This window comes from Sceloporus occidentalis, unplaced genomic scaffold (assembly GCF_023333645.1).
Source record: "Sceloporus occidentalis isolate IW3139 unplaced genomic scaffold, rSceOcc1.0.p SCAF_114, whole genome shotgun sequence".
In the NCBI taxonomy this organism is placed as follows: Eukaryota; Metazoa; Chordata; class Lepidosauria; order Squamata; family Phrynosomatidae; genus Sceloporus; species Sceloporus occidentalis.
The window spans coordinates 2592692-2605608 of NW_028317094.1; the positions used below are offsets into that span (position 1 = coordinate 2592692).

The following is a 12917-nucleotide window of genomic DNA, read 5'->3' on the forward strand; positions in this document are numbered from 1 at the left end:
CCTCAGAGAGAGCCATCAGGCAGACCCAGCAACATCTTGGACTGCCTGAAGGAAGAGGCCCCTCCCTCCTCAACTGTCATCTCGGCCTCAGAGGGAGCGATCAGGCAGACCCAGCAACATCTTGGACTGCCTGAAGGAAGAGGCCCCTCCCTCCTCAACTGTCATCTCGGCCTCAGAGGGAGCCATCAGGCAGACCAGCAACATCTTGGACTGCCTGATGGAAGAGGCCCCTCCCTCCTCAACTGTCATCTCGGCCTCAGAGGGAGCCATCAGGCAGACCCAGCAACATCAAGGACTGCCTGAAGGAAGAGGCCCCTCCCTCCTCAACTGTCATCTCGGCCTCAGAGGGAGCCATCAGGCAGACCAGCAACATCTTGGACTGCCTGAAGGAAGAGGCCCCTCCCTCCTCAACTGTCATCTCGGCCTCAGAGGGAGCCATCAGGCAGACCCAGCAACATCTTGGACTGCCTGAAGGAAGAGGCCCCTCCCTCCTCAACTGTCATCTCGGCCTCAGAGGGAGCCATCAGGCAGACCCAGCAACATCAAGGACTGCCTGAAGGAAGAGGCCCCTCCCTCCTCAACTGTCATCTCGGCCTCAGAGGGAGCCATCAGGCAGACCAGCAACATCTTGGACTGCCTGAAGGAAGAGGCCCCTCCCTCCTCAACTGTCATCTCGGCCTCAGAGGGAGCCATCAGGCAGACCAGCAACATCTTGGACTGCCTGATGGAAGAGGCCCCTCCCTCCTCAACTGTCATCTCGGCCTCAGAGGGAGCCATCAGGCAGACCCAGCAACATCGGGGACAGCCTGAAGGAAGAGGCCCCTCCCTCCTCAACTGTCATCTTGGCCTCAGAGGGAGCCATCAGGCAGACCCAGCAACATCTTGGACTGCCTGAAGGATGAGACTTCTCCCTCCTTTAACTGTATTTTTATTGTATTAACGATTTTACTGTACACCGCTATGATCATCGCGGAATAGCGGTCTATAAATAAAACATATTATTATTATTATTATTATTATTATTATTATTATTCTGGCAGCCATTTTGTGTTCTGGTGGCCATTTTGTGTTCTGGTGGCCATTTTGTGTTCTGGTGGCCATTTTGTCTTCTAGCAGCCATTTTGTGTTCTGGTGGCCATTTTGTGTTCTGGCAGCCATTTTGTATTCTAGCAGCTATTTTGTGTTCTGGTGGCCATTTTGTGCTGCTTGTGACTGTGGGGAACAATGTTCCAGAACCTTCTCTGAGTCTCAGTTGAACAGAGGCCTCTCTTTCTCTCCTGAGGCTCCAGAGTCAGAAGGAGGCCAGGCTCCTTGGGCCAAAAGGAAAGAAGTGTCTTCCTTTGTGCCTCTGCCCCTCCATTTTGGGGGGAAGGAAGGAAGGAAGGGGCCTGTGGGGGGCTCTGAGGAAGAAGAGGCAGGGACTCAGGGCCAGTGGGGAGGCTGGGATTTGAGGGCTGGGAGAGAGAGTTGGGAAAGAGACCCTCCCTTTGGGCCCTAGCTGGGGAGGGCCCTTCCGTCCTTGCCTCCCCCTTTGGGAAACGAGACCCCCTCAGCCCCCTGGACTCACTCCTGCCACTCATTCCTAGGGCTGGGACTCAGAGGAGCTTCCTAGGCATTGTCACCTTCTGCCCTCCATGGCCATTGACACTGATCTTTTCCCCATTGCCTTCCCTCCCTCAGCCCTTGGACCTCCTCCTCCTTCGCACTCAGAGCAACCCTTCTCTATGGCTGAGGAGACGGCCTCTGACCCAGGGAAGCTCCGGCCATAAAGGACTGCAGAAGAGCCCTTTCTGAGGCTGCAGAAGTCAGTGCCTTTGTACTGAAGGTAGGCCTTTATTCCTGGAGCTGAAAGAGGACCTTTGTTTAAATGTTTCAGCCCAGGTTTGTGTGGAAGGGCAGCAGCTGAGAGAGTGAGTCCATGCTTTGCAGGCATCAAGCCCCAAATCAGTCTCTTGCAGCATTGTCTTCCCAGAAGGTGGAAGTGAGATTTCCAGATCCCAGACACACAATGCGCCAGTGAGTCCTTTGTTTGGGGACTGTGTGTGTATGTGGTGTTTTCTAGAGTTTTGTGAGGTATTTGATTCACTTGGTTTATATAATGAATTTTCTTACATCTTCACTTCCCAAAAATGAGCATAATCCAGGGAGTAATCTTCATGCATAAACCTGTACATTTATAGACTTTTCATGTATCAAGTGCAACACATTCAGCAATGTGCATGCTTTTAAAATATACGCAAGGAGAAGTTAAGATGAATGTGATTTTGACAATAGGTCCATTCTGAAACAATGCACACAAACGTACATGCCTCAACTTCTATGTGGCTTTAGCAAGCAGAGGGAGGAGGTGCACACTTCTTGCTCCTACTATGACTGACATAGACAAACACAGCAGTTAAGCTCAGAGAAATAGTCTCATTTGCAAAAATGAAATAATTATTTTCACCAGTGTCTAAATGGGGAGGGGGCCATCTGTCAGGGATGCTTTGATTGAGATTTCCTGCATGGCAAGGGGTTGGACTGGGTGGTCTTTGTAGTCTCCTCCAGCTCTACAATTCTATGATTCTACGTGGAGAGTGTCTATTTTCCACACTGTTACCAGTCCATCTTTGCTTGGGAATTTCTTGTTCTAGCCACATGCATTCCTAAAACCTAGCCTGTATCCTATCCTATTCTTAGTCCTGATCAGAAGAGAATCACTGAATCAGTTGGATTTACCTATAGATTGACTCACCAGTCACTTATGGTCACATGGGCAGAGGCACTCTCAGAATAATGACTTCTCTGCATGCAGAAGACTGCCATGGCAATTGGGTTCTTTCTTGCCATCAGCTCAATGCTCTGGTGCTCCTCGATCCTGGGAGGAGGGATGGATCCCATGGAAGGGGGGCAACCACCGAAGAGAATGCTCCTTTCCTCATTTGCTTGACCGGGGGCCTCCCTGGGGGATGGAGGGCAACTGGTTTGGCCAATGGGAAAATGAGAGGCCACCAGGCCAGAAAGCCTGACCCAACAGAACCCTCTATAATCCAGTGTTGCTCCAGGTGGAATAAGACTACAACTGGCCATACACTGACACAGGTCCTGCCATAGAGTTGTGGAAGCTATCCCGCATGGCCATTCCATGCCTGGTGAGAGTGCTGGGTGCGAGGTATTGGAGAAGCATCCAGCTCTGTTTATGTAGCCAGAAGCAAAATGAAGACATCTTCCTCTGAGGGCCACTGAGGAGGTCAGGGGGTTTCAACAAATGATGCACTCATTTCACATCTAGCTACGGGGACATAACCAGGGCCCTCTCCAATTCCCCATCCACTAATCCCCCACCACTCTAGGAAGGCATGGAGTATCTGTTGTGTAGGGGAGCTACAGTGAATCTATGCTAGGTCTGGGGAGCTTTGTTTGGTGCAGAGGGAGGAAGCAAATGCCCACCTCTGCATTGGCCCAAAAGAGGCATATGTCATCTGTGTGTGTCACCAGCAGGATGCTGTTCTCTGTCTCTTTGAGTGCTGCAGGGTTTCTTACCAAGCCAATCCTAATCCTGGTCCCCTTTCTCAGGAACTTCATCTCGGCTTCCTTGTACACGGCTTTGGGGCCTCTCTTGCTGGAAGTGACCAAGTGCAGGGCCACCAGGACCCCCTGCCCTCCTGATGGCCAACACAGAGGCCAAGCGGAGGAAGTTGGGCTCCAGCAGAAAGAGGCTGCACTCTTTGGTGAGTCACTATCCTAATAGCTTCATCTGTGTCACTGCTGGGCCAATTTATGAAAGGGAAGCAAATAAAATACTGGCCGAATTTGGCAGAGACAGTCCTGGTTAATCCTCTGTGACCCCATTATTTCAAGGGCTTTTAAATAGTCTGGTTTCTCTCTCCTCCTTTTACTTTCCCCTTTCTTCAGCTCATTTCAGTTTCTGCATAAGGAGTGCCAAGGAGTTTGCACTCCATCAATTCAAAAGTGGGGAGAGGAGAAGAAAGAAGGGGGCAGGGACTTTCCTTTCTTAGGAGCCTGAGGGAAAAGCAAACTGCTGTGCCCTTTCCTGCATGTGTGATCTTCCTCTTCCATCTTCACCATTTTCTGGTGTTGCTTGCCCACATGTGTTTTGTTTTTCCCATCTGTGAAATGTTGGGAGAATGTCTCTGGATATAAATTGGGGGTGGTCCCGTGGCCATCAAGTTCACAGGGCTCCCCAGAACTGCTTTTTAAAAATGACATTTGCCTCTGAAATTTGGCAACAAATGGCTAAATGTACTATAGGTGTTGCGATAGTCAGTATCCTAATCCATTATCAATATCCCAGAAATATATTGTTTATTATATTGTATATTATATTGAAAGAATTTGAGACAAACTGAATCTCAAAGGCAGTAGCTTTTTTCTTGCTAACAGAATTTAAAGTTCATTTCCTGGACTAAATTCTGAGGTTATCAAATAATTTTGGGATGCATCGTGTGCTCCCCCCCCCTTTTTTTTTTTTTTTTTTTGTATTAGTCATTCTCTGAATGAAGGCTATTTTCTATTGCAGGTGACCTTTGCGGATGTGGCAGTACATTTCACTCAGGAAGAATGGAAACTGTTGACAAAGAAGCAGAAACATATGTACAATTATGTGATGATCGAGAATTATGAGAATGTGGCTTTTGTGGGTAAGGAAGGTGAATTCATTGCTCTTCCTATAAAGACTGAGGGCCCTTTCATACTACATTATCATGGCACTATGGTTCCACTTTAGAATCATAGAATCATAGAGCTGGAATAGACCACAAGGACCATCTGGTTCCACCCCTTGCCATGCAGGAATACACACTGAAAGCATCCCCGGTAGATGGCAACCCAGCCTTTGTTTAAAGACCTTTAAAGCCTTTCAAAGAAGAAGTGCTTTAGAAATTAATAACAACAACAACCATAATGAGACACCACCATGCTCTGAGGGAGGATATTCCACTGTTGAATAGCTCTTACTGTCAGGAAGTTCCTCCTAATATTTTTTCCCTGTGCCTTGCTTCCATTGTTCTGTGTTCTTTGCTCTAGAGCAGCAGAAAGCAAGCTTGCTCCCTCCTCAGTATATCTTCAAATATTTGAACAGGGTTATCATATCCACTCTTTAACCTTTTCTTCTCCAGGCTAAACATTTCCAGCTCCCTAAACCACTCCTCATAAGGCTTGATGGTTACCAGACCCTTCACCATTTTCATTGCTCTCCTTTGGATACACTCCAGCTTCTCAACATTTATTTTGAATTGTGGTGACCAGAAGTGGACACAATATTCCAAGTGGGCCCTGATGAAAGCAGAATAGAGTTGCACTATTACTTACCTTAAGAGTTGAAAAACTATAAGGGCCATCCAGTCCAACCCCCTGCCATAACACTATACTCGCATTGATGTAGACTAGGATCACATTGGTCTTTTTAGCTGCTGCATCACACTGTTGGCCCATGTTCAACTTGTGGTCTACTAAGAATCCTAGATCCCTTTCATGCGTAGTTTAATTGTGATAGCAACATCCTGTAGAATATTTGAATTTGTAGTTTAGTGAGGCACTATTGCTCTCCATTTTCTAGGGATTCTAAATATCATATCTTAACCTGGCAATTCTAGGATTTTGTGGGAAGGAACCATGGAGAAAAATGTTTTTTTGGCTCCAAATGCTCCTCAGCCCATCCCTGACCAAGTTTGCTGCCTTTCTTGGTGCCTCCTACAGCGTTTTGAGACTCTGGAGAGGCTTCTTGTGTAAAATGGCTCCCTTGACCCTGCAATGGCTCAGAGAACAGGGGCAAAGGGGATGCTGTCGGATATTGAGGGGCAAAATATTATTTATCATCCCCCAGGGAATACCATGTGGGGGTGCCCTTGAGATCCCCTGGGTGGCAATGTGACCACACACCCATCAACAACAGTAGTCCATCCCTGTCTTAGAGATGTTTTAAGGCTGCGCTCTGGCACTTGACCCTCACCAAAATTGGAGTCCAGGTCCCAATCCCCCTTGCTCTGCCTTTCCCAATTAGTTATTTGTATATTGATTATCCTTCCTTTCTCAACAAATGGGCCTCAAAGTGTCCCTTTTATGCATCACACACACTCTGTGGGTGTGTTTCCATCTGTGATAGAGAGAAGGAGGGAATGTGAAAAACAGAAAGGCAGGGAACAGATGGTGAAGGTGAGATGCTGAAGCAGTGCAGATGGGCAAGAGGGAAGGTTGGAGAGCGGAGGGAGAAAGGGAAGGGGATCAGGCCTCTGGGATCCAGGAGGGAAAGGCAGGACGAAAGTCAGGATCGCCTAGCTCTGTGCGGAGAGGAAGGGACCTCTGGGGAAGGGCCAGGAGAGGGGCCTTGGGGATTGGGAGGCAGCCACCACCTCACAGATTTTAAGGACTGGATTGAGTGAACTGGTGAGAACAAGGCTCAGGCCCTTGTTTTCAGACATATTAAGGGGCTCCATTTAGCAGTTATCAACAATGTCTATGAAGAGAGGAAAGGCGACACAAAAATTCCCTTTTCTCTAATGTTTTTGTCCAACCTGAGTTTGCTTAGCTCCATGGTTGATTCCAGAGGCCCTTTGTTACCCAAAATGCTGGAGTTTGGACACCCGCAAGTGTGATGCTTTTAGGGAAGTTTGGTACGTAGCTGTAAAGAGAGGTATAGTTTGGTTGGGACAAGAGTGACCTCGGGATTCAGCCCAACTATACCAGGCCCAGAAGCACACAGAACTCCAAAGGCATTTGAAATAGGTTTTATCTTTTATTTAGGGGAAAAGCAACACACACACATGTAAGGGTTCACACACATGCACAAGAACTAGATAACATGTGGGAGTGGTCAAGAGATGTAAGACTTTCATAATGGTAATACTTTAGGCGGATCTGGATTCCAATTGCTGAGGGTTTCATATGGGAAGAGAAGTCAGGAGCTCCTGCGACAAGTGGGGTTGCCGAGTGCATTGAGGTACTTAGCCATGTAAACCAACAGACTATGTGTCTGTGATTGGACTGGCATCAAAGAACAGCCATCCAGGGCAGATATTTATACTGTAATTGTTGCTTGGGAGCAGAAACTGAGTGTCCAAAAAGGTTTAAATCGCTTTAGAATGTTTCCTGGGTGGAAGAATGGTTTGAAACCAAATTGAATGCAATGGGTGCTTGATGGAAATATCTCAGACAAAAGCGATTAGCACACTGGCTCTCAGATCCATCTTGGCTCAACAATAACATAACAGAGTCGGAAGCAAATATCCAGATATAGATATTGGCAATGCACTGACCACTTTTCACACTGAAAAATAAGTCACAAACACAGTTGATTTCATCAAAATCCTTGGAGATTCTCTCTCTTGAGTTGCAAAATATTACAAATATTTGCAAGCTCTCCTCCTCGACTTCCATCAACTTCACCATCTCTTGTACACACAACACCAATCCAATACACACCAATCCGCATGTGAGCTGTATACTGTATTGGTTGTGAGTCATCTCCTGGTGTCAAACAGCATGAAGGGACCTCTGCAGTTAGCTTGCATCATGCCTTGGGCTCTGACTCAGGACTCTATGGCAGTCTCACAGGATATGATGCTACCTGGCAATCAAAGTATTTTTGCACATGGTTAATGGAATATTTTTTTCAAAAGTCCTTTGTATGAATATCTCCGTCCAGTGATTCCCTTAAGGTAGACCCCATTCTTTGCTAGCTCCTATGAGTAAGGATGCAACGGTTAAATGGATTTAGGGGCATAAGCAGCAGGGTCATGCTTGGGTTACTCACAGCAACTTATTAGTTTAATCTATAATAAGGAGGGGTAAATCATGGGGTAACACCCTCCTCTCTTTACTCTGATTTCCATTCTCATCTGTCATTGTTCTTCTTTACAGAAAAACATTTGAGTCATGAGAGAGTCCACACAGGAAAGAAGTCACATAAATGCCAGCACTGTGGGAAACATTTTGCTTACAAGTCAGTCCTTGTCATGCATCAGAGAGTCCACACGGGAGAGACACCATACACATGCCAGCATTGTGGGAAATGTTTTTCTTGGAAGTCACACCTACTGAGACATCAGAGAGTCCACACCGGACAGAAGCCATACAAATGCCAGCATTGTGAGAAATGTTTTTCTTTGAAGTCAAACCTAGTGAAACACCAGAGAGTCCACACAGGAGAGAAGCCATACAAATGCCAGCATTGTGGGAAATGTTTTTCTTTGAAGGCAGACTTAGTGAGACATCAGAGAGTCCACACAGGAGAGAAGCCATACAAATGCCAGCATTGTGGGAAATGTTTTTCTTTGAAGGCAGACTTAGTGAGACATCAGAGAGTCCACACAGGAGAGAAGCCATACAAATGCCAGCATTGTGGGAAATGTTTTTCTTTGAAGGCAGACTTAGTGAGACATCAGAGAGTCCACACAGGAGAGAAGCCATACAAATGCCAGCATTGTGGGAAATGTTTTTCTTGGAAGTCAGTCCTAGAGATGCATCAGAGAGTCCACACAGGAGAGAAGCTACACAAATCCCAGTAGTGAACTAATTATTTTTGTCAATAAGAAATACAAAAAATATCTTTTCCATCCAGTAGTGCTAAGAAAAGGCTCTTGTGGTTTTGTTTGTAAGGTTTGTCTGTCCATATGTCTGTTTATCTTTTAAAGTAGTATTTTGTTAGATTTAGATTTTAATTGCTGTTAGTATAGATAATTGCTTTAGTTTATAAATTTGGCTGGGGTGTGTGGGTTGTGGTATAGGTTAGGTAGATGGGGGCTGGGATTTGCTACAGCTGGATAGAATACTTAAGGGAATGATAGCTTTTGCAATGTGTAGGACGTTGACTGAAGAAAGTTGGAGGACGGTATTAACAGAAAGGGATAGTTTGTGGGAATGGGAAAGGGGGCCTTGTTACCTGTGGGGCATAAATTGAGGGAACTGGAGGTGGGGCTAGGTTTGGAAAAGGGTGATGTTTTTAGTTTTGGGGTTTTAATGTATTGTTTGTATTGAAGTGGGCATTTCTGATTTAAACACTGAATTTCTATGTGTTCTGAATAAAGTTCTTTGCTGTTTCAACACACTGGACTCTTTGATGCACAGAAGCTTTGAACTTGCCCAAACTCACCCTTTCTTCTCTTCTCAGTCCTGAGCTCCATTCCCAGCCATAAGAGCAGCAGGGGCAAACAACCGCCCACCCACCCACACAAATATACATTATACGCAGAGAGAGCTATATTTCAAAACTAGACCATTCCTTTCTTGCCTTTCCCTCCTGAGTCCAGCTCTGCACCTTGGGCTGCATTGCAGTTTCCTCAAAGGAAGAAAGGAGCAAAGGAAGGGGAGGCTGCTGAACCCCCAGCGCATACCTTCCTTTCTCGCAAAGGCCGCCAGCAGAATAAGAAGCAGCATCTAGGCCCTGACAATCCCTGCACATGCTGAGGAAGGGACTGTGAGGCCATATGCGCACGCGCAGTCTCAGCTCCTGAAGCCATTGCTGGCCTCACAGGAGGGAGGGAAGGGGGAGAGCCCTCATTCATTCACAGGAATGGCTGGAGGGTCTTCTGGGGGGCCCTTTGGGGGTTATAAGAAGGAAGGAAGCCCCTCTTCTCCCCCCAAAGAAAGGCAGGGTCCTGCCAGGCCTCCTCTCCCTCTTTCCTTCCCTGCCCCCTCCTCAGGGGATTCCTTGGGGCCCAGGTACTTGGGGGTTATTATGAGAAGAGAAGGCAGGGGGTACCCTTGGAGAGAGAAATGGCCATGTAGGGGAAGGGGCTCCAAAGGAAAAAGGGGCTTTGAGGAGCCCCTTCCCTCCTGGAAAGTGGGGCAGAGGAGAGACCATCCCTTCTGATGCCTCATTTGGGGAAGGGTTTTGTGCCAAATAGAAAGCATAACAGAGGATAGGGTTCAATAGCATTGGAAACAACATTTTCCGGGTGAGGGGAGTTTTCTCTGGAGTCCTGGGGGGGGGGGGGGGGGAGAGAAGAGCCAAACTTTAGTTCAAAGCCAAAAGGAGGGAGACAGGGGAACCTCAAAGTTCTGGCAATCCCCTGGAAACCTGGGAACTAGGTTTAGAGGTCCTCCCTTCATTCCAAATGCCACTGCCCTGGTCTTGAAGGGAGGGAAGAACCAGAAGTACCTGCTTGACTTGATCCTCTTCCCCACTGCCATTCCCTTCTCTTTTGTGTTGTGTCTTTTTAGATAGTTAGATGAGGGGCAGGGAATTGTCTAATTTACTATCTGTAAGCTGCCCTGGGATCCTTTGTGGCTGAAGAGAAAATAATAAATACTTTAAATAAATAAGTATAGAAGCAACAATTCCCAAATTACTGTGTTATAGCATTAGCAATATAGAATGTACACTTCTGTACCACTTGTCAGTGCACTTAGCACTCCCTAATGGTTTACAACCTGTAAGCCAATTGCCCCCAACAAGCTGGCTACTCCTTTTACTGACCTATGAAAGGATGGAAGGCTGAGTGGACCTTGGAGCCTTGCCTGGGATCGAACTCACAACCGTGGCTGCAGCACTGACATTTAACCACTGCGCCACCAGTGCCCCAGGTTCTCCAACATCTTCTGGTCTAGACAATTCACCATCTCCCTTCCTTTCTTCTCTGCGTGGCTAATGTAGTATTTCATTGTTGTATTACCTTTAAGCAAAATAACCAGAGTGCAATATTGCTGCAAACTTCATTTAATTCCAAAATATAACACATTTGGAATATTGAGAATAAGCTGAATAAGGAAATCAGATTACATCGTACTGTTTACAGACTCGAGTCTGTCATTTTCACATCATATACACGTTGTTAACTGCCCTTGAACTTGTCCCGAGGCCCCCGACTCATGCTGACCCTGTGGATGAGACATCTCCAACACCCCTGTCCTCTATTTCTCTGCTTAGGTCCTGCAGATTCAGGTCCGATTATTGACTCTACCCATTGAGCATGCGGTTTCCTCTACCTTCTATATTTCCTAGCATCATTGTCCTTCCTAATGAGTCATGCCTTCTTGTGATGTGTCCAAATACGACAGGCTCAATTTAGTCATCTTGGCTTCCAGAGAGAGTTCTGTCTTGATCTGCTTTAGAACCCCTTTGTTTGGCTTTTGGGCTGTCCATGGGATCCTTAGCACTTTTCCCCACCATCGCATCTCAATTGAGTTGATTTTCTTCCTGTTGGCTGTCTTAACTGTCCAGTTCTCACATGTGTATAAAGTGATGAGGAATCCCATGACTTGGATGGTTCTAGTTTTAGTGCTCAGTTGTTTCTCTTTAGGATCTCGTCTAGTTCTTTCATCGCTGCCCTCCCCATTCCTAGTCTTCCTCTGATTTCTTGACTCCAGTCTCCATTCTGATCAATGCTTGATCCAAGGTACAAGAACTCTTTAACTATTGTGATTTCCTCACAGTCTAAGTTGAATTTATGCAGCTTCTCCATGGTCTTTACTTTTGTTTTCTTTATGTTCAGCAGTAATCCTGCCTTTACAATTTCACATCAGCCCTTTTCACATCATATACAAACAATCACTCGGAAATATAAGCAAAGGCCTGACTTTCAGTGTCACACCACTGATCACAACAGACATAGTGGTTTCATGGGCACATCATACATGTCATCACACACTTCATTCCTTTGCTGTTTTGCTTCTTTGTGTGTGAGGATCTGTTTCTCTCACAATTTTTCTCCCTCGCTGGTTTTTTTCTTTCTATCCCCACGGCTTTTCTCTCTATTAATCTCCCACTTCACTTTCTCTCTTTCTCTCTCTCCTCTTCCTCCCTATTTTCTTTTTGTATGAGAAAAAAGAAACTACGTTCCTGACTCTCTAAGACTTATCTCTCTCTCACACACACCCAAGTCGTTAAGTGCATGTCTGCATCTATTTGAAAAATGGTCAATATGCCCACTGCTACCCCCCCCCCCAAAACGTGGGAGATTTCAGGCGTCTGTAATGAGAAGTGACATCCTTGATAACAACATTACACATTATAACTTTTGTAGATCAGAGAGTGACCTGGTTTACACAGAATTCAACCCCATTACATGAATGAGCCACATTTTCTTTCTCTAATATGTTTATTGCACTTACATTCCTGCTTTTCTCCCAAAATGGGATACAAGGTGGCTTACAGTAATTTTTAAAATATTCAACTAAAACATTAATTTACAAAAGCTATAAAGAAATTAAGTGGCAGCATTGAAAACATGACTAAAACACTAAAAACAAAAATGTATTTAAAACAGTTCTTATATATATAGTCTATATCTACAGAGAGAGAGCGCATACCGTGTCACACACTGCAGCTCCATAGTTAAAACCCCAAAGCCTGCCCAAATAGAAATGCCTCCATCTGCCACAGAAAGACAGAAGGGAAGGAGCCAACCAGACTTTCTGTGGAGCCAAGTCCTACCTATTGAGAGCAGCCACGAATAAGGCTCTCTCCCGAATCCTTACTAACCATGTCTGTGAGGATTGTGGGACTGTGAGAAAGCCCTCCCTTTAGATGTCAATGCACACCTTGGTTTATATCAAGAGATACGACCTTTCCAGTATTAAGAACAAAAGCTTTATGCTCACACACGCAGTTTCTCATCTCCACTCCTGCTTTTTCATACCTTGGAAGAAGAGATGGGTCATTCCTTCTACAGACTTAAACAGACCTCTGAGACATCCAAACATGAACAATGTGATTTCCCTAAACGCAACTTGACAAAAACCAACCAAATATGAACTAAGGTATCAGATCTTGGTTTGTTTTAACCAGAGTTTACCCATAAAAAGCAACGCTGTGGTTTCTCCAAAGGATTCTTTAAAATTGAGTAGCTGGAGCTAATTAGTTTGAATCTTAATACTTTCGTGGGGAGGAGGGCAGCTTCAGATCCGACCTGAATGCATTGCTGATCACTTCTGACGGTCTTCAATAAAGTTCTTTTGTTTATTCAATAAAAAAAGAATTG

General features: G+C 45.7%; 1 protein-coding gene across 2 annotated transcripts; it reads left to right on the forward strand.

Moving 5' to 3' along the window:
- The first annotated feature begins 1737 nt into the window (after window positions 1–1737).
- LOC149282486 (uncharacterized) lies at window positions 1738–8556 on the forward strand. Of its 2 annotated transcripts, XM_089498215.1 has the most exons (4): window positions 1738–1825; window positions 3556–3710; window positions 4520–4640; window positions 7858–8556. In XM_089498215.1, exons 2-4 carry the CDS (start codon window positions 3648–3650, stop codon window positions 8502–8504), a joined length of 831 nt encoding a protein of 276 aa, XP_089354341.1. In that variant the 5' UTR covers window positions 1738–1825; window positions 3556–3647; the 3' UTR covers window positions 8505–8556. The 2 variants fall into 2 exon arrangements, with proteins under 2 accessions (XP_089354341.1, XP_089354342.1); XM_089498216.1 differs by lacking the exon at window positions 1738–1825 and having other exon boundaries at window positions 3470–3710.
- The last annotated feature ends 4361 nt before the right edge of the window (window positions 8557–12917 follow it).